The 20,479-nt window shown below is 42.6% G+C and overlaps 1 protein-coding gene across 8 annotated transcripts in view; it reads right to left on the reverse strand.

Moving 5' to 3' along the window:
- The window catches only part of DGKG (diacylglycerol kinase gamma), a 200,607-nt gene that overhangs the window by 22,055 nt on the left and 158,073 nt on the right, over positions 1–20,479 (reverse strand). For all 8 annotated transcript variants that reach the window (XM_036445408.2, XM_036445410.2, XM_045583771.1 and 5 more), the window contains 2 exons: positions 3,706–3,826; positions 1,480–1,540 (listed from right to left, as the gene is read on the reverse strand). In XM_036445408.2, coding sequence (XP_036301301.1) covers positions 1,480–1,540; positions 3,706–3,826 — 182 coding nt within the window. The remainder of the gene's footprint in view (positions 1–1,479; positions 1,541–3,705; positions 3,827–20,479) is intronic.

A 20,479-nucleotide genomic window follows, 5' to 3' on the forward strand; every position in this document is an offset into this window, starting at 1 on the left:
GTTCGATTCCGGTCAAGGGCATGTGCCTTGGTTGCGGGCATATCCCCAGTAGGGGGTGTGCAAGAAGGAATTGTCATCATTTGCAGCAACCTGGATGGAATTAGAGAACATCATGCTGAGTGAAATAAGCCAATCAATGAAAGAGAAACACCACATGACCTCACTCATTTGTGGATAAAAAAGAACATTATAAACTGATGAACCAAAATATAGATATAGAGACAGTAAATCAACAAGCAGACTGTCAAATTACAGTGGGGAGGGGAGGAAGATCTGGGGGAGATAATCAACTGAAGGACTTTTATACATGCATATAAGTACAACCAATGGACATAAAACTCTGGGGAGGGAGGGGATGTGTGGGAGGGAGGGAGGGGGGCAAAAATATCAATAAAATATTTTTTAAAAAAATAAAAAATAAATAAACTGTTAGAAAGCAAAAAAAAAAAAAAAGTAATATTTTAACTGGCTTCAGTTTTTGTCAAAAGTTCTGTTTTTGCTGTGATGTCCCAGTAGAAATCTCATGAAAACTTTTTTTTTCTGTGGAAGACCACTTGATGTTCTGAAGGGCTCAAAACAGCAGGTTATTGAGGCATCTGAATATTTACCAGAGTGAGAAAACTTAGAAATATGACTTTTGTCTTTTGAGATTTGTCTCATTATAGTATAGAGAATATTAATGACAAAATATCTCATGAAGACCCTGGGTCTCTTTACCACAGAGCTTCTAGCTGAGTTTCAGCAGAGAAGAAACTAGGAAGAAGACTGCCGGGCTCCTATAGCATTGCTAAGGGGAGAGCTAACATAGTATAAAGGGAATGAGGATGTCCCTTTGTTTTTGTTTGTTCAGTTGTTCAGTCCTTTGTTCAACAGAGATTATTGCACAACTATTAGAAAACCAGGCACAGTGTTAGGTGCTGGGTAAACACCATAAACAAAATAGGTAACTCATGTGGTTACTCTTTCAGTGGAGTTCTCATATAGGTCCTTGGGGCTGTGGCGAACTCATGATGAGTGTGTACATGCATTGTGGGAATCCCCCGCCCACCCCAGGAGCTCCCGGGGGTGACTGGTTGGAAGTTATAGGTTAAGTGTGCAGATTTGACTTCAACACAAAGAAGCACTTCCTAACAATTAGACTTGTTCATCAGCAGAACAGTCTTTCTTCTGGTGTGGTCAATTCCCTGCCACTGGAATGACTCAAGTTGAGGCTCTCAAGGATAGTATAAACAAAGTCTCAGAAGAATTGTGAGCTTTCATTCAATTTTGGAACTGATGCCTCACAAGTGCCTGGAACATAGCAGGTATTCAATTAAAGCTTGGCCGGTAAATGAATGGATAGATGAATGAAGTGAAAGAGAGGATGATTTCTCAAAGCCTGTGCAACTCTGAGATTCAGTGATTTCACCTTAGGTCAGGGCTCCAAAAGGACCCAAAATAAAGCTTTTCATTTTCACCTCAAAGACTGGGAAAACTTACCATGCAAGGTGGCTGCATCCAGGGCTCTCCATCCACTTGCATCGGCAGCAACTTGTTTGTCCTGGAACCCCAGAGAACCAAGATAACACAGTGAGCTTATTAGAGTCAGAGAACCAGGGCAACTGAAGTGGGAAGACCTTATCTGCCCACATAGGAGTGGTTCTCTAAGACTGTCTTGGGAGGTTATTTAAAAAAAAAAATTCCCAGGCCCACGTCAAGGATATTGACTTGTCACGTTCAGGAGACTGCATTTTGATAAGTACTATGGGTGATTTTGTTGTTTTGGTCTTCAGACCCTACTTAGAGAATCACTACCCTGGGGGAGCAGTGAAGTCCACAGAAGCCTGGGAAACAGTGGCTAACAAGTAGAGCAGCATAACTGCTAATCAGACCCTCAAACTATCAGCCAGAGGGCCTGCAGTTGGTGCTAAAAACTTCACTGAAATGGGAAAGGATACGAAATGGGAAAAGACCTGGTTTCTATGTTGAATGAGAAGTTGCACTGTGTCAATGACATAATGTCTCCAACTTGTACAAGGTACAGCTCAGATGTGAGTGTGTCTTGCCTTGCCTCTGATCCTAACCATCCCCTCTTTTATCTGTTGCACAACACTACACTCAGCAGTTGCACGAATTGTGGACCAGGATTAGCTGGGAAATGGGGTCATTGGGAATATTGTTCCCATTGGTAGCGAGGAGAGAAAAGGAGACAATGTTGCTTTTTTTTGTTTGGGACAAAGCTTCTCTGGCAAGTATATTGTCAAAAGAAGAGAGATGAGGTCTTTGATCTTTCTTCTGTTGAAGAGTTGAGAATTCATACTACCTCACCTTTGGGAGAAAAGGCAGGTCCTTCCAGAGGTCTCTGGTCTGGGGGAGTAGGGAACAGTTGCTACCCACTGGACAGGAAGCCCTCACCTGACAACTGCCCCATTTTTGAAACTATAAAATGTGGGAGGCAAGTTGTGTTTTAATGTGGATGATTCTCTGACCCTGGGGATATTTAAAACAACAACAACAATAATAACAAACCTAATAATCAAACAAATAATAAGAAGAGAGAGTGAATTTTGGTTTTGGGGACTGAGGAGAGAACCTAGAAAATGCCCAGGAGGATAGAGCTACTGGCTCACCCACTCTGTTTTTATCTGGAAATAGTCTACTGAATATAAAGAGAAATCTCTCCATCTTTTACATGGATTTAAAAAAAAATTCTTTCATGATTAAGATGTTACATTCTTTATGGTCTACATAAGCTATAGCTTAGATGTGCTGATTTGACCTACCCAATATTACAGTCATGGTGACTGGACAGGGAAGAGATTTATCTGAAAAGCAGACGATCCAGCCCAGCAACTTTCCAGAGAGAAAGAGGAGCAAAGCTTTGGGGAAATACCAGAAAAAACAGAGAAGACACAGGGACAGAATGATGAAAAGGGGTTCGTGGGATAGACCCTTCAGCTAAGAGACACCAAGGAACAATTTCAGGGGACCATTCGGAGGATGCAGGGAGTGTCAAGAGCAGGGTTTCCATAAATGTGCTCTGAGGACACTTGCCCAAGAGGTTCTTGGGAGAAAAGGATTCTGTAGTCAAATTCCTTTGGGAAACCTGAATGCTGTGGTCCTCTCTAGGAGGTCCCCAAGGCACACTAATAGATTTTATCTGCAGAGATTGAATGGGAAAAAAGGAACAAAGATTGCTGAAATAATCATGTGGAGAAGAAGCTGATTAGTTGCATTGATTAAACAGAAGCAGTCCAAATCACAGGATCCCTTCCTTTAGACTCCTTCTTTTCTAGGCACCTGCAGTGGCTGACCTGATGGTCCATACCCTGAAGAACCATCACCCTCTTAGTCAATTACAATGGGTTTCCTGATGTTGATGGTTTAGCTCTACAAAGGCATATAGAAAACAATGTTTCTAAGCCCACTGTCCAAGAAAGAGCAGAGCAGAAAGCCTGCTTTCTGTCAGAGTGTGCCCTCTGGCATACAGCTAACAATTTAATTTGTAAATATAAAAAGGCAAGGAGACTTATACTCCTGCTTAGAGAATTTCTCCAATTCATTCTAAGACAACAGCAAAGTGGTTGTGTTGGACCCTTTGGGAAATGGTCTCCAAAGAAAGACAGTCTTTATAAATGTTATCAAGTTCTGCCCCCATGCTTTCTGCACTTAAATCTAGGAACAAATCAGGAGACTTGGAGGATGCTAGGTAATGTGGAAGCATACCTGATGGTGACAGAGGAGCACTGGGCCAGCCTCCTGCCCGCACTCTTCAGGCCAGTGTAGATCTGCCCCATTTCCATGGCTCCCTCTAGTCCCACCACTTCAAGAAGCTGGTCACTGAGGTCTGCAGAGTGAGACAAGCAAAAGTAGTACATATACATCTCTGTGCTCGTTGGGTGGGTTTTGGCCAGAAGGTCTAGGCCCTAGATGGCCAATCCATATGTCAATATCTCTTCATCTCCCACCAAACAGCATTTTCATAATTATTCTGAAAAAGGAATTTCTTCAAAGGCCATTAAGTGTACCTTTTCATGAACAGAAACCTAGTTCAAGTGAAAAAAAGGTGTTGATTCAGAACATTACTATGCACCCAATGAATAGGGGTGGCATAGCAAGAAGCCTCTTCAAATGTGGAGTAACATTAAAGATGAACCAAGCTATTTCTGAAATTACTTTCAACCTAAAAAGACATTGGATTGGGATTAATATAGGAAGCAATGTTGATGAATACCATTATTCATAGCTGGGTCAAGTTTCTCTTCTCTGAAAGTCTGAATAACGTTTTGGCCCTACTGATGATGACTGATGGCTAATTAACCTCAATTTTGGCCTATGGTAAGCCAGTGGTGAACCAACCTCCTTGGACCTCCTTGGGGAAATCAGTGACCTCTTTCAGGACACCAGGTGCCTAATCTGAGCCAAGGAAAAGAGTATTTTACCTACACCAGATTATTCTGGGTCCACAGTAGAAAAAGAGGAACAGAAAATATTAGTCTCAGGCTCAGAGTCGCCGAGTGTCAAGGACCTCCCCCAGTGGCAGTGACTTCTGATTTGACACCTGGAAGAGGTCCTTTTTTCAAGTTCCTGAGGCTTCGATTGTGCCTGCCCAATTTATTGTGAAAGCAATGAAAGACTTAAGATTTGATGTTGGGCCCAAGTCTCACTTTTACAACACAAATTTTATTTATTTAAAACAGAAACAAAATAAAAAGGCAGACTCTTTAAAAGCTTCCATTCTTTTGCCTACTACAGCAAAGGCACTTTTTTTTCATAGGTTGCTAATCACTAACATCCTGTTAATATCCACAAACTGAAAATGGTGTCTATGTTATTTTTTTTGTTTTGTTTACATAACAGATGGCTTCTGTCTTCTAAGGAACCTCATGATATATTGCAATAATGTTTATTAACATTGGCAAGCAGATATTTGGGTTTGTTCTTACTTTTTTTTTGTTTTGTTTAAAAGACTATTGTTTAAAAAACATTCTCTTGATGGATAAATTTGTAGTGAAGACAGTTAAACAAACCATTGCGCTGACCACAAATGTGTCAACATGGCTAATGTTTAACCTATTGGTAATCACTGGTGAACATCAACTGCCAACAGACACACAAATTGCTTTAGTCTTTCTGTAACAGGTATATGGCTGTAGCTTCCCCCCTTTATGTCCATTGGCACTCCCATTCTCATTCTCTCTGAAAACATACTATCTCTTTAAAGTCTCCATCTAATTTGGACTTGGAACAAGAAGCCATGAAGGGCAATGTTTGCTTAGGCAAACGCTCCAGGCTCTCTTAAGGAGTTTACTTCCAATAAACAACACATGTCTAAACCTCTAGTCACTTAATTAGTTCCCTTCTTACCAAAGAGCATTAAATAACCATTGGTAATCTTAGCATACTGTGTCATTTTAACAGTGTCAGTGAAATCAACATGGGTTATGAGAGAGAGAGAGAGAGAGAGAGAGAGAGAGAGAGGAAGAAGAGGAGGAGAAGGAAAAGGAGGGAGGAGAGAAGTATATATAGAGTGAAGAAGGTGGAGGAGTTCTATTGGGGTAGAAGAAAGGAAGAGAAGCAGACCTTTTTAAAAGTTTCTCTAGTGGCAGAGGGACAGATGTCCTATAAAATGTTGCTCTTTGTACCAGGCTTTGGTAGCTGACAGAGCTGTGGCATAGTTCAATGTTTTCCGCTCCTTGAAACATTCCCTGGTAACAAGATGTTCTAAGAAGCAGAGGACTTAATGGACTCAAGTGTTTCAGTTTTCACAATGTCTTGGTCTTTTAACAAATTTTCCGGTTGAGTGGCTTTAACTCTAACGTTGTTATCACTTCCCACACATTACCTTACAGTTATCACTTCCCACACATTACCTTGCTTCTTGGCTCTGGAAGAGAAGTAATGAAGGCTGATCTCATCAGCATGGTGGGTGTGTGTGTGTGTGTGTGGGGGGGGGGCAGGGGGAGGGAGGGGCTTGCACAAATGTGGAACTGAGGAGATAAATGTAGGAGCTAGGCTCTCAGTACACTTTTTGCCATTCTGCCTTTGACTTTGTATTCTGAATCTTCCCTGGCATAAAGGGGCTAGGATGACTCCTGTCTACCACTGAAGGAAGACTGACTGTGACTGCTCTTCTATCTCTTTACCATTTCTTAACTGATTTTTCTTTCAACTTCCTAGAATGGTTATCAGGAAGCTCTGAGGTAAAGAAACCTATTTATCTCTGTTTCCCAAAACATATGGGACCACAAGGCTATTCTTTTGTGTGATGCTTAGGAAGTTTTCTTAGGGACATGCTTTGGAAATACTGGCATCACTGGATTCCCTTTACTGTTTTCTAGAACAGAGATACTTACTCGCAAATTAAATTTGCTTTTAAAATGAAACAGAATAGAATGCAAATAAATGTCCAGGCACACAGAACAATTAAATGTTTAGAACTTAGAACCCAGAATCAGGACATCTGGTATACCAGATGTCTCTTTTACCTTAGGTACCTATGATTCAAAGTGTGTTTTTGGAAATCATTTCATCTCCATATTGTCTTTACACTTATCAATCATAAGTATTTAAGCTAATTCCTGTTTTACTTACTCATTTATTCCTTCAACAGCTACTGAGTAGCAACCAAGTGCCAGGAACTCTGTTCAGAAGTGGGGTACAAAATATTTTAGTTTGGGAGTTTTTTTAGGTTTTTTTTTTTTTTTTTTTTTTTTGTTGTTGTTGTTGTTGTTTTTTTTTTTTGCCCAGAGGGAGAAAAGTGTTAGGTATAGAAAATACTGCTGTACTTGATCTATAGGAATAAGGAAGCCTGAGTAACTGATTCTTACTGGTCAAGGTTGGAAGGGAGGTGCCAGTGGGGAAGGTCTTGAAGGATGACTGCCGAGGCAATTTGCTGGGTTAAGAAAGAGGAAGAATATTCCAGGGACAAGGATGATCATCTGTAGTATTGGATAGTCACAGGATGAAGAGAAAAATTCATTTAGCAATAAACTCACTTGGTAATTTTACTGGAGAATATAAAAAACTAGAGGCCCGGTGCACAGATTTGTGCAGGGGCAGGGGCGTAGGGTCACACAGCCTGGCTTGCGCCCTCTCGCAATCCAGGACCCCTTGGGGGATGTAGCAGTGCGCCAAGCCACAAGGAGGCCAGGAGGAGCCCAAGCTGGGGCCGAGCACAGCTCATGCTCATCTCAGCACTGCTGTGGAATTGGCAGAGGCTCCCCTTGCTTGCTAGCCATGAGTCTGGCTTCTGGCTGAGCGGTGCTCCTCCTGTGGGAGCTCACTGATCACTGGGGGGGAGCTCCTGTGTTGGGCATCTGCCCCCTGGTGGTCAGTGTGCATTACAGTGACTGGTTGACTAGTTGTTCTGGTCATTCAGTCATAACGGTCACTTAGGCTTTTATATATATAAATATTTCTACCTAAGGAGAAGTACTATTCAGAGTTTAAATATATATATATATATATATATATATATATATATATATATATATATATATATATATATATATGTATATATATATATATATTGATTTCAGGGAGAAAAGAAGAGGGAGAGAGATATAGAAACATTAATGATGAGAATCATTGATCAGCTGCCTCCTGCACATCCCCTAGGGACTGAACCCACAACCCACACATGGAATTGAACCTCTCTGCCTCCTGATTCACAGGTCAATGATCACTGAGCCACACTGACCAGGAAAGATTTTTTTTTTGACAAAACTATAAAAAGAGAGTCTGTGGGCTGGGCTCAAGTTTGCAGTGACCATAGAGTGAGCCCCATCAGCACTGTTCTTGGTTACAAAGCCTTATGTAGTGCTTGAGTGCAATGAACACTTAATATGTACTCTCCGAGAAAGAATAAAAGGTAAACAGGGAAATGGAAAGGGGGAAAATGTGGAAGCAAAGGAGGGTCAGTCAGGACAATAGCATTTCTGATTTGGCCCACTTGATTCAGTCTCCAGTACACAACTTTATAGATGCAAATCTGCTTGTGTCGTGCCCACACCCAAAATCCTTCAGTCATAACCACAAGTGCTGCGAAGAGAAGATGAAATATGCAGTCTTTCACACCTGTGATGAGTGGAAGCTGGCAGAACACTTGTTGGGAAGAAACTTTCATACAGCTGATTCATTCATTTTGCTCATGATACTGATCACAAGAAATCATTGCCAGAATCTAAGTTCGTACAAATGTGAACACTGTAGCATCAAGTATAATACAGGCATGCCTTGTGTTATTGTGCTTTGCTTTCTTGCCTTTTTTACAAATTAAAGGCAAGACCCTCTACCAACAGAAAGATTGCACTTGCTTTATTGCAATACTTGCTTTACTCTGGCTGCCTGGAACTTAACCCACAATATCTCCAAGGTATGTCTGTAGTGAAATCTTCTCTTTCTTATTCCTAACTGTATGAAAATAGTTAAATCAATTATATGGTATCCATATAATAGGATTTTATGCTGCCATTAAAATATTTACTAAGTTCAAAACCATTAAACACATATATGTTATAATGGTAAGTGTGAAGGAGGAATATAAACTTACTTATAGAGCCTGATTTCAACTATGTAAGAATATACATAGAAGAAAAGAACAAATTACCCTAAAATTCTAACAGTGGTGAGTTATGGGTAATTAGATTAAAGGGGATTGTTATTTTCTGCTTTATGCTTTTCTAGGTGTTTCATATTTTCTGTAAGTATGATCAATGTTTCAATTTAAAAGTCCTTAAAAGAAAACCTATCAACCGCTCTTCATACTTGTAAAGATGATATAAATTTTTGGCTTGATGCCCAAGACCCATTCCCATCTGGCAAGAGGCTGCCTGTGCAGTTTATTTCCTGACATTGTAGGGCTAGGTACAAGCTCCAGACATATACAACAGCATGGAATTCCCCAGGTAAACCCTTCCGTCTCCCTCCTTTGTGCCACTACATATGCTGTTCCCTTGCTTGAAATGCCCTCTTCCACTTTTTACTGTCTATCAAAACTCAGTTCCAGTGCCATCAACTTCCAGAAACTTCCCTGGACTTCCATGCCTGCAGTTTGATTTAGATACTCCTCCTTAAACTTCCCCAGGTAGATATGGTCAAAGAGAGAACAAGGGGCTGAATGTATTGTTGCAGGAATTACTGGGCCTGGTTTGACTAGGGAAAAAGGTGAAGGGCTGGGTGGAAAGGGAGAAGGCCAGTAAGACACTTGATGAGTTCAAGGACCAGGTATTCTGAGACAGTGGGAGAAAGAGGGTTGGAAAGAGGTGTTGTGAGCAAAGCAGCTCCAGTGCATGACAAGTTCCGCCTGTGGCCCCAATAGTGGGCAACAAAAGTAGAGGGTGGTAATGAGGATTGGAGTCAAGGAGAAGTGAGGCAAGTTTGGTGGTTCCTAAACTTTGCTGCCTGTTAGAGTTACAGCAGGTCCTCAAACAATGTTGTTTTGGTCAACCTCACTTCATTGTAATGTTGATGAAATGCCACAGGAACGTAACTCTTATTTATATCAATTCGCCTATGGTAAAAGTGGTTTCATTGTATGTCATTTTACTTAAAGTGGCAGAACCTATCGAATATGTTAAGTGAGGACTTACTGTACCTGGAGAGCTTTTACAAATAATGATGCCTTGGTTGCATCAGTTAAATCAGAGTGAGCCAGGTATCACTCTTTGTTTTTTAAGATTACAGAATGGAGCACTGTTTGGGAACCATTGGGCTAGGTTTTTGGATGGGTCATTCCCATAGCCGAGTGGTTTCCACAGTGTGGTCTCAGAGCAGCAGCAGCAGCGTCACCTGGGAACTTGTTAGAAACAAACCCCTAGACCCCACGCCAGACCCGTTGAGTCAGAAACTCTTGGTTGTGCCCAATACTCTGTGTTCTAACAAGCCCTTTAGAATCTTTAGAAGATGCTCAGGCACACTCAAGTTGGATAACTTGAGCCCTAAGCAATAAAACTGCCCCAACGCATTCAGGAGTTGGAGTGAAAAAGAATATCAACAAGTTACTTCCTATTGTTTTCATCTAGAGCTTCTTCACTTGAAAATTCAGAATTAGGAATAATGATATTGATATCAAAGTGTGGTTATGAGATTAAATGTCAGACTTGTATACGAAAGAGTGGACATTAAAAATATATTAGTTTCACTTTCCTTTCCTGCCACATTCATCCTGCCAACTGTCAACAACAACAAATTGTCTATCTCCCGTCTTAGAATTGTATACAAGAGTCCCCCCAAAAATATATTTGGGCTTAAACATACAAAAACAGGAAATCTTCCATGTTCCTCATACTTTCTTACATCCATGGAAAGGCTGCAAATCCAGGTGAGCTTTAGATTTAAATGGGCATCCTGCTCAGTCTGGTTTTTTCCTCCTTTAATCTCTTTCCAGATTCTGTTCATTTGTCTACTTCTTTGATCTCAGCAGCCCCATTTTGCTTTTTTTTTTTTTTTTTTTTTTTTTTTTTTTTTTTTTTTTAGTTCTTCCCACTGTCAGGAGGAGGGGTTGGAGCTCAAAACTGACAGGTAAAGCTGGTAGAGCTCTCATATTTAAGGGCACATCTGACCTGTCTATTCCCCTCTTAAGACCCTTAGGTGGCTCCGGAAGTCCAAGGGACAATATCTTAGTTTCTTAGCTAAGAGTTAAAGGTCATTAGCTATCTAGTCCTGTGCCATGCACAGCTATCCCTCTGTCTGGAGAATTCCCCTTTTCTCTCCTGGGATACCCCAGGCAATACACTTCTTCCTTTTCCTGTGCTCAGATGGTGGGTCTCACCCATGACAATTATTTCTGGTCATCTCATTCTCCCAAATCCACTGAGAGCTGCAGGCAGGGCTGCTCTCTTACTTTACTTCTTTGCATCCATAGCAAGTAGCTCAGCCCTTGGCATATAAAAGACACCCAATATATTTTTGTTGAATAAATCAAATAAGTTTAGTGCCAAAAAGCTTGACAGATTTGGCTGAAAGAGGAAAAAGGTAATGGTTAATAGTCAATGATGATGATGATGATGATGATGATGATGATAACTACTTGCCTTGACTGAACTGGGTAATAGGATTTCCATGAATTAGCTCATTTAATCTGCATATAACATGATGATTACCCAGTCTGGTTTTTGCCTCCTTTAATGCATGATGCATATGATCATTCTTATCTTGGCTGCTGGATCACGTTAATGAAAATTCAGTCATTTAAGATGCAAAGGAAACACAAGATATATGGGTGTCATGATCTGGGTGACTTCAGGAAATGTGGGAGATTCTTAACCTAACAGGATGCCTTGCTATCCTCAATCTCACTTCCACCCATTTCCCCCATCTTTGCACTCCAGCATTTAGGTCTAAGGCATGCAACCCAGGAAATCTAGCAACCTTCCGTGGAGATATTAAAACCCTGACTATGTGATGGCACCAGAGAGTTTCTGAACCATCCCACCATAGTGTTGAGGAAGCCTGCCATCTACCCTTGGGTAGTTGTGTCATATATTAAAACCTGTGGGCACTGCCCCTTTACCTGGGTTACAGCAGCACAGGTGAACTGAGATGCAAGGTGTCATTTCTTTAGGCTGGAATCATATCAACTCAGTGGATAACACTAATTAGCTAATGCTGATCTGGAGCTCTTTCTTGTAGCGGCATGTGCCTGATTAATTAGAAAAGCAAAATAAAATTTATCACTACTGGATAAATGGCCTCTGATAGAGAAATATGGAATCATGTGGGTAAAGGAAAATGCTGAGAAACTGCACATTTTCTCAGTTTGGGGCTAACAGCTTAATCATTGTGTCCATATTGGGTAGATTGCTTTCTCTTAGTCTATCCATAGGCCTGCCATAACAAAATCCCAGTCTTGGTGGCTTAAAAAACACAAATTTATATTCTCCCAGTTCTGCAGGCTGGAAGGCCAAGAACAAGGTGCAGGCAGGATTACATTTCTCTGAGGCCTCTCTCCTTGGTTTGCAGTGGTCACACCTTGCTGCCTCTTCATACGGCCTTTTCTCTGTGAATGTAAATTTGCAAATTCCTGGTGTCCAAATTTCCTCTTCTTATTTTTTGTTTTGTTCAATCCCTGTTTCACCCAGCCCTCCACTCCCTTCTCCTCTGACAGCTGTCAGTCTGTTCTCTGTATCTGACTCTATTTCTATTTTGTTTGTTTGCTTATTTTGTTCATTAGATTCCACATATACATGAAATCATATGGTATTTGTCTTTCTCTGACTGGCTTAGTTCACTTAGTTTAGTATTCTTTGGGTCTATCCATGTTGTTGCAAAAGGTAAGATTTCTTTCTTTCTTTCTTTCTTTTCCTTTTTTTTTTTTTTTTTTAACAGCCAATTAGTATTCCAGTGTGTTACCACAACTTTTGTATCCACTCATCTACTGATGGGCACTTAGGTGCTTCCAAATCGTGGCTATTGTAAACAACACTGTTCTGAACATAGGAGTGCATATATTCTTTCTAATCAGTGTTTCTAATTGGGGTTCTTCAGCTATATCCTGAGAAGTGGAATCGCTGGGTCATAAGGCAGCCTCATTTTTAATTTTTGAGGAAACTCCATACTGTTTCCCACAGTAGCTACACCAGTCTGCACTCCTACCAACAGTATACGAAGGTTTCCTTTTCTCCACATCCTTGCCAGCACTTATTGATTTATTGATGAAAGCCATTGTGACAGGTGTGAGATGATATCTTCTTGTGGTTTTAATTTGCATCTTTCTGATGATCAGAGAGATGTTTGTGAGGAAAAAAAATATATACTACAAGAATAAATAATAATACAAGAATAAACTGTTTTGTGTACTCACAATTGTAAACCTACTTTTGCCTACCCCTGTATACATTTTTGGGGGGAACAAAATTTCCCCCATGATGGGGACAATAATAAAACTTACTTTGTGGATTATTTTGAGGACAAAAAGAGTTACAGAATGCGGCGGTGTTTTAGTAACGGCAATAGTAACGGCCTTATAACTGCTCCTTAGAAGCTGACACGCACTGGGGTTGTGTGGGACTTTCTTACTCTCCTCAGAAAGGAAGGATGCAAGCCCAGCTCTGCCTTGTGGTGGGGCCAGGTTCAGTCCCCACAGTCTAGACAGGTGAGTGTAGCTGGCAGGCCTCTTTCAGACTTGGCCTGCCAAGATTGCGGCAGGCGTCACCTCAGCCTCATCCCCTGACTCCTAATTTCCATGGAGATGGGTCACGTGCCCTTGGCAGGCAGCTCAGCACCCAAAGCCCAACAAAGCCATGCACTGATCAGCCCGTCTAAGCTTCCCACTGGGTCTGGATTGTGTAGATGAAAGGCTGCTCCCAGCTAAAGAGCTTCAAAGCTGGCTTAGAAGCATGGTAGCCTGAAAATAGCCTGAGGGTAGGGAGATGGAAAGAACCCCAAAAGACGTTTCCTGATCTTCTGAAGGGGAGAGGTCTTTTCAGTTTCCTTGGGCCACAAGAGGTGAGTAAGAAAGGAAAGCTATAATTGGCCAAACAGGATCTCCAGCCCCCATGTTCCCACCTGGACTCTCAAAGGCCCTCAGGTATCCCCCCTAACTAACCCGAAGAATAGTCTCTGACTAATGCTTTCCCTAGAAAGCTTAGCTCAGACACAGGATAGAGGCAGACTGGCCAGCCAACAACACAGGCAAGAGGGCTCATTCCCTGGCTTTCTGTAAACACAACATAAGAACGTGCCCCTGAGACAGTCTGTGAGTTTAGGGCTTGGGACAGACTTGGGTCTGAATCTTATTGCTTGGCCCTCACTAGTCTTATTACTCAGAGAAGTTACTTAACTTCTCTGAGTCTATCTTTTATCTGGAAAATATGGGTATAAAAGCTCCCTGGCAGGGTTGTTGTGAGGTTCAAAAGTGATGCCATTAACTGCCTGGCAGGGAGAGCACACACAGGCCCTCAAGAAACAGTTGCTGTTATTGTGATGTGTGTTTTCTTAGGGAGGGAGATCCTTAGGAAATTCTGATTTTGCTACACAGTAAGTGCATCGCTTTCTGCAGTTGGTTATTAATGTAACTTAGAGAAATTAGTGCAGGAGGAGGAAGTGCAGTTGTAGGAGATAAAAGAGGAGGATGGCTAGGGGAAGAGGGAAGAGAGGAAGGGGGAAGAATAGAGTGCCATGGAAAAGAGGAGCAGGGATTCCATGAAGGGCAGAGATACTGTAATCTTGAGATTTTAGGGTGACCGCCCCTCCTGGTGAGTAAAATATTCATAGTTCTACTAACTTTACTCAAAAGCAGGGAGGACACTCAGCTTTTTATTTGGAAACGAGTTCCCTTTCTTCTCTTGTGTGTGCAACACAATCCCACAAGGATCAGGCCTTTTTTGTTCCTGGGCTGAGCAAAGAGGGAGCAGAGTAGGATCTGAAGATCTCTTAGGCATGGATTTGACAGCCCTGGTCCAATTGGGCACCCCCTTTGAGGGGAGATGCTTTTGTGCCCTCCCCTTATTACCATGGCTTTCAAGTCTCTTCTGCTCCCAGGGGTCTGAGAAGTAGCAACAGGCATAGAAATAGTCTTGAACTCCAGATAATCCAGACGGAAGTGGGCAGAGGGGAGAACTATCAAGAGCTTCTGTTTTCTCAAGAGGAGAGAGGATGCAGGGTCAAGGGAGAGGGAATATGTCAGCCCAGCAGGCAGGGGCAGGGATTTCAGTCTCTGCTCTGGCTATTTAGTTTTGTGATTTTAAACAAGTCGCTCCCCCCTTTAGGGCCTCCATTTTTCCATATTGGGAAGGGAGCATGTTATCCTTGAGGTCTGTCTGAACTTCTCCAACAAGGGCAGTGGAGGCTGGACTTTCTGAGTGTCTGGGTCAAGAGCAAGTTGGCAGCAGTCCTCGCCATTCCTCACAATACTCAGAAGACAGAACATTCAGTTCAACCCTACACGGAGAGAGTGCTAGTTCACAATGACCATTGTGTTGGTTCCTGAGAGCCAGCTTGAGTGGAGGGGCAGGGATCCTCCATTCTGCATGGTTTTCTCTTTCTGGGTGAGGCAGGGTTCTGGTGAAGGCTCTGTACATTGGAGAGGAGGCTCTTAAACCTCTCTATGCTAAGGTCAGGGGAGAAGCAGAGTGCAGGGAATTGTGTGGTAGGGAATTTTTCAGGAAGACAGGATCCCCTGGAGATGGCTCTGAAGTCAAGGTCTGATATATCATGTCTCTAATAAAAACCCAGGGTGAGAATGTCTTGTATGGCCTGGGAGACAGTAGAACTAGAGAGAATCTTGACCTGGTGGTTCTAGTTAGGGGTGAAGAGAACGACTATTCCTGGGAGCAGTCTCTAGGCCAGGCCTAGAGCTTTACAAAGGTTTTTGCTTTTAATCCATTGGCAATTTTGTCACAGGTAGAAACCATTATCCCAATATTAAAAAATAAAAACAGCAGCAACAACCTCCTTGAAGCTCAGAGAGGTGGAGGAACCTGCCTAATATCACAAAACTGGCAAGTGGGAAAGCTGGAGTTCTAATCTCTCTGACTCCAAAAATAATCTCAGAATGAAGGACTCAAGGCAGAGACAAACTCTCTTCAAGTGACAGGGTGTCTGGTGAGCTTGATGTGGGGGGAACTTCAGGATTCTTGGTAACACAATCCTATTAAGTGGAATTCAGGGTATTAGCAGGCATTCCTTTGCTCACTGAGCTCAAGAAGCTTCAATTCCAGGCATAGTGTATGTAATAAAATCAATCTGTGGTGAGGTTTTGTAGTTCAGCTTGAAGCGGATTCTTGGGCATGAGAAACATAAGGCACACAGCAGAGATCTACACTGACCATGCGCATCCCAGCTGGGAGAGATGTGCACCCCACCCACCTGCCTCAAAGGAGAGTTGCAATCAGGAGGGGGGTGTTTTCTGGTTGGGGGGTCAGGATCAGCCAGAAATAGGGAGGCGGGGGGAGAGTACTGTGATGTGTATGGGAAGAATGCCATGTTTGGAATTCTAGCACTTGGCTCTAGTCCCAGATCCACCAATTAGTGTGGCCCTGGACAAGTCAATTAACCTCCCTGGGCCTCATTTTTCTAATTATAAAGTCTCTCTGTCGGGGATTAAAATAAGATGATGAATGTGAAATGCTTCTAGCATATAGTGCTAAATTCAAGTAGGTGCTTAACACATGGTGAATGAATTGGCCTTAAAATGGGAAGAGATGGGTGCTGGCAGTGTGCTTGAGATGGAAAAGATGCAGGCCCCTGTTTAAGGGCATTCATTCTGTGAACAGGAGCTGCTGGTATCAGGGAGGGTGTTAGGTATAGAGGCAGACAAGAGAAGGCTGAGATTGCAGGTAGATGCTGGGGTCCTGTTGGCTTTTTTGTGGGGAAGGAGGAATCTCCCATGTGGCAGTATTCCCTTTGTATTTCTCCCACTTCCTGTTGACTTTGTCCATTCTTCCTTTTTGGGCCATTGACTCCCAGTTCAAGGCCTCAGAGTTCTAAGTCTGACTTTTGCATCAGCCTCCTAACTGGTCTCCTTGCGACCCATTCCTTTACTTTTTCTTTAATCCAAATGGAACATTCTATCACCTCTTCCTGTTAGTCAAAGAATCACGGACAACAAATTCCATGGCCCTGTTTTTTGCTACTTTTGTGTGCTAGTTCCCTGGCCCATCTTCCCCTTCTCTCATTCATTATTTGTTTGTTTGTTTGTTTGTTTGTTTTAATCCTTTTCAGCTTCAAGTATTTGCACACACAGCACATTACCAGTATATTTTGTTCATTCATTCATTAAATATTCATAGATCATTCCTAGGTGCATGGCACACATGCTGGGCAGCTGAGGATAGAGTTCCTAAGGAGGAACCCTTTTTTTCTTACCTCCCACACTCTTATGATACTCTGTTTCTGCTGCTCCATGGTGCTTGCCTCTAATATCAGTGCTAACATGATCGTTTCACATGTATTTCCTCCATGTTTACTGCGAACTACTGAAGGACTAGATCATGTGACACTCTTGCTTGCATTCTCTACACAGCATCTGGAGTGCTGCTGTAGCTTCTTGAAGGCAAGCTTGAATCTAGGCTCTATTGTATAATGCTTGTGTGTTCTCTATCTCAGTATCCTCAGCCATAAAATGAATTAAATTATGAAATGTTCAGCAGGGTTGGCCCATAAGTAAGTGCTCAGCAAACAATAGTCCGATATATACTTATTGATTAATTGAGAAGATGAAACACTTTTTGCACACACTAGAAACCAATCAAGAAGATACCTACTAGTGTTCTTGCTATGCAGACGATGTGGCCAGAATGGAGTTTTGCTATAGGCTGGGTCTAAGGAGGTGCCCCATATAACATAGCTGAAGAACTGCGGGAACAAGAGCTGGTGCACGGGCCAAGATAAGGCAAGCACAGGAGGGAAAAATGTAAAGTGTCTAGGCCTGCCGAAGAGCTAGTCTAGAAGTTTCTTCTGCATATGAAAAATGAAAGGTTCATTGGCTCTGTGGTTCTATTTTGAGAAGCAAATCTCCTAAGGCAGGAATGAAGTTGGAGTATAACTCCAGGTTGGACCTGTGTGTACAAGTTTCCCCTCTGCAGATGCTGAGCAGCCTGGGGGCACACTTCAACCTTGACAGCCCCTCCAGGTCTTTGGGTGAGGGGGGGCAGTGTGAGTGTGAGTCCTCTTGATTTAGAAGTCAGCTGAAGAAGAATGAATGATTGCTTTTCTTTGAATTTCCAGTGAATTCCAGTTGGGTTAGGGCCAGCCATAAATGGGAGGCTGGAGTGGGCATTGTGGTGTGTGTAGAAAAGAACCCTGTGTTTGAAACCCTCCTTGGACATAGCCTCTAGTCAGACCCACTATTCATGTGACCTTGGATAGGTCAATTAACCTCACCCAGGCTCCTTTTCTAAATACATAAAGTTTCTCTCTGCCATTATTAGGGGATTAGCCAGCCTACCAGGGCAGTGCTTGTCAAACTTTAGTATCACAGGCAATCTTGTTGAAACACAGATTCTGCTGCAGGAGGTCTGGCCTGGGACTTGAGAGTCTGCATTTTTTATACTCTCTGGCAATGCCAGTGCTGCTGGGTGTGGACCACAAGAGGCTCTAGTGCAGGGATTGGCAAACCACAGCTCAAGAGACAAATTCAGCCTGCTGCTTGTTTGTGTCAGTAAATGAGTTGGGACACAGCCATGCCCACTTGTTTATGTATTGTCCACAGCTGCTTTTTTTGCAAATGAACAGAGTTGAGTATATGAGATTATATGGCCTGCAGAACTTATTTTAATAGTTACTATGTGGTCCTTTACAGAAAAAGTTTTCCAACCCCTGTTCTACTGGACTTAGGGCTGGCCTGTGTGATCTAAAAGATTTGCATTTCAGTCTGATTTTGGCCAAAGGCAAGCCACTTCACCTTGCTGGTTCTCACTTACTTTAGAGGATAAAATGATCTCTACATTTCTAAGAGGGATCTGATATCAGGATTTCAGTACTACGTAGAAGACATCATAATTTCTGTAGAAACAGGCATCTGACAACAGGTTGTATGGACTTCATCTGGAAGCTGCAAGAGCATGCCTGATCTAAATGGCAGAGTCTAGCAGGTAGCCCCTGCCAGATGCCACAAGAATGACTGCCTGATGTTGAGTCAGCTGGGAAGAGATAGGGGTTTAGGAGACTGAGGACAGGAGGCAGAGGGAAGGTGGGCCTTGTAGGCCAGCTTCCAGGGGAAATGCATGACTCTGGGTCTCTAGCTTGGGCAACAGGTGATGTCATTATCAAGGCAGAGAATGTAGGGAGGGGCAGTGGGTTGTAGGAGGTGGGTAGGGTGTGTAAAAAGGGGAAAGATAATGCCTACTTTGGGGCATGTTAATTCCAACGTGGGTACTTGAAGGACTGAATGAAAAAGTTGTGATTTCTTATTAAAAAAAAATAAAGCAAAGTCTCTCAGTAGGCATGCATTTAACAGCAATGATGTATCTGTTGCCATGGTTACTTCCCAGAGCTGAGGCGAATCCCAGTGTATACAGTCCCCCTCAAAATATTTCCCCCACAGGCTCTTTAGGGGTTACTCATCTTACCCTATCTCAGCCCTCAAAGAGACCCTGGCCAGAGAGATCTCTGAAATGCATGCTTTCTAGGAACAATTCTATTTCCTCTCAACCCAAATGAGCAGTGAGTGGCCAACTCTGCTCACTATAATAGCCTTCCTGGTCAAATCTGTGTTGAGTGTAGAAATTGGGAACCTATAACCCTGGACAGCTCCTGAACCCAACAGACCACTTTCTGGTATGGTTTCACACAAGTGAAAAGAAAGCCTGAGAAACAATGAACTCATGTGCTTGCAATTATTTTGTTGTCTCCTCTAAGCTCTAGTTCCCCACTTGGGAGTGTGACTCTCAGATGGCTGGATGGCATCCCATTTCCTTGCTTTAGGATTCAGGGAATGGTCCATACAAAGAGTGAAAATCCACACGGGCATAGTACACAGGCAAACGAACCAGGTGTGCCCTGCAGAAGTAGTGAAGTCAACTGACTCTGAAGACCTTTCCAGACAAGATCTCAGTATGTGGGCAGCAGATTGGACAACTGTGTGCAGTTGCCAGGAGGGAACCTCTCTGAGTGCCTGCTCTGTTGGTTTGAGTACCAGGCTAGCGAGGCCCAACTATGAGCCATATACTTACTGGCTGGTCTTGTTGAGGCCCTGGGTAGCCACGAGACTCTGCTTCTTAGCATTATCACAGATCTTAATTATGTGCCTATCTGGGGGATTATTTTATAGACACCTGGCTTCTGCACTCTCTACTGGCTATGGAGACTATGTCTGTTTTTGTTCATTATTGTTCCCTGATGCCTGGCACTTGGCAGGTGCTTTATAAATGTGCATTGAATATGACATAAAGCATGTTTCCATTATTGGGAAATTGACTCAAAGTATACATTCTACTAACAGTGTCTGTCTCCCTGTTTTTGTTTACTAGGAATGTAAAAATTATTACCTATTGAAGTTAGGGAAATTCCCCCCTCTTTATTTAGAATCAAATGGAATTGGCTAAAAAGACAAACCAACAAACAAAAAAACACTGAGAGTAATGTGGCTCTAATATCAAATAGTAAGATGGGCCAAGTATGGCTGACATAGCCTCAAGGTTGCTGCTGGCTCAAGCCTGAAGGCTGGATTGGGACAGATATGAGCTTTAGTGAAGAGTTTTGAGAAAATGTTCTGGAAGTCTGCACCTTCATATCTAGGGTGGGGCTAGAGAGAAACAGTGGCAGTGCTGTCCAGAGCTTTGCTCTCCAGCCTCTCAGGGACTGATCCCGTTTTGTGCTTTGCCCTTGGTGCTTCACCTGGATTCAAGACTTAGGCACCCTTTTTTTCAACTTGCTTCACTGCTCAGTCGGCTCTGTATAACCCCCACATTGTCAACAATAGCCAAACACTTCAGCACAGTGACAACAAATAACACTAGAGTTACAGTTGATAAAGCCCCAGGTAATTTAAAGAGAATCTAGACCAAATTCCTGAAGTAGTCTTCAAGACAGTAAAATTCTAAATTTGGCCCATTTA

This window comes from Pipistrellus kuhlii, unplaced genomic scaffold (assembly GCF_014108245.1).
Source record: "Pipistrellus kuhlii isolate mPipKuh1 unplaced genomic scaffold, mPipKuh1.p scaffold_m20_p_2, whole genome shotgun sequence".
Taxonomy (NCBI): domain Eukaryota; kingdom Metazoa; phylum Chordata; class Mammalia; order Chiroptera; family Vespertilionidae; genus Pipistrellus; species Pipistrellus kuhlii.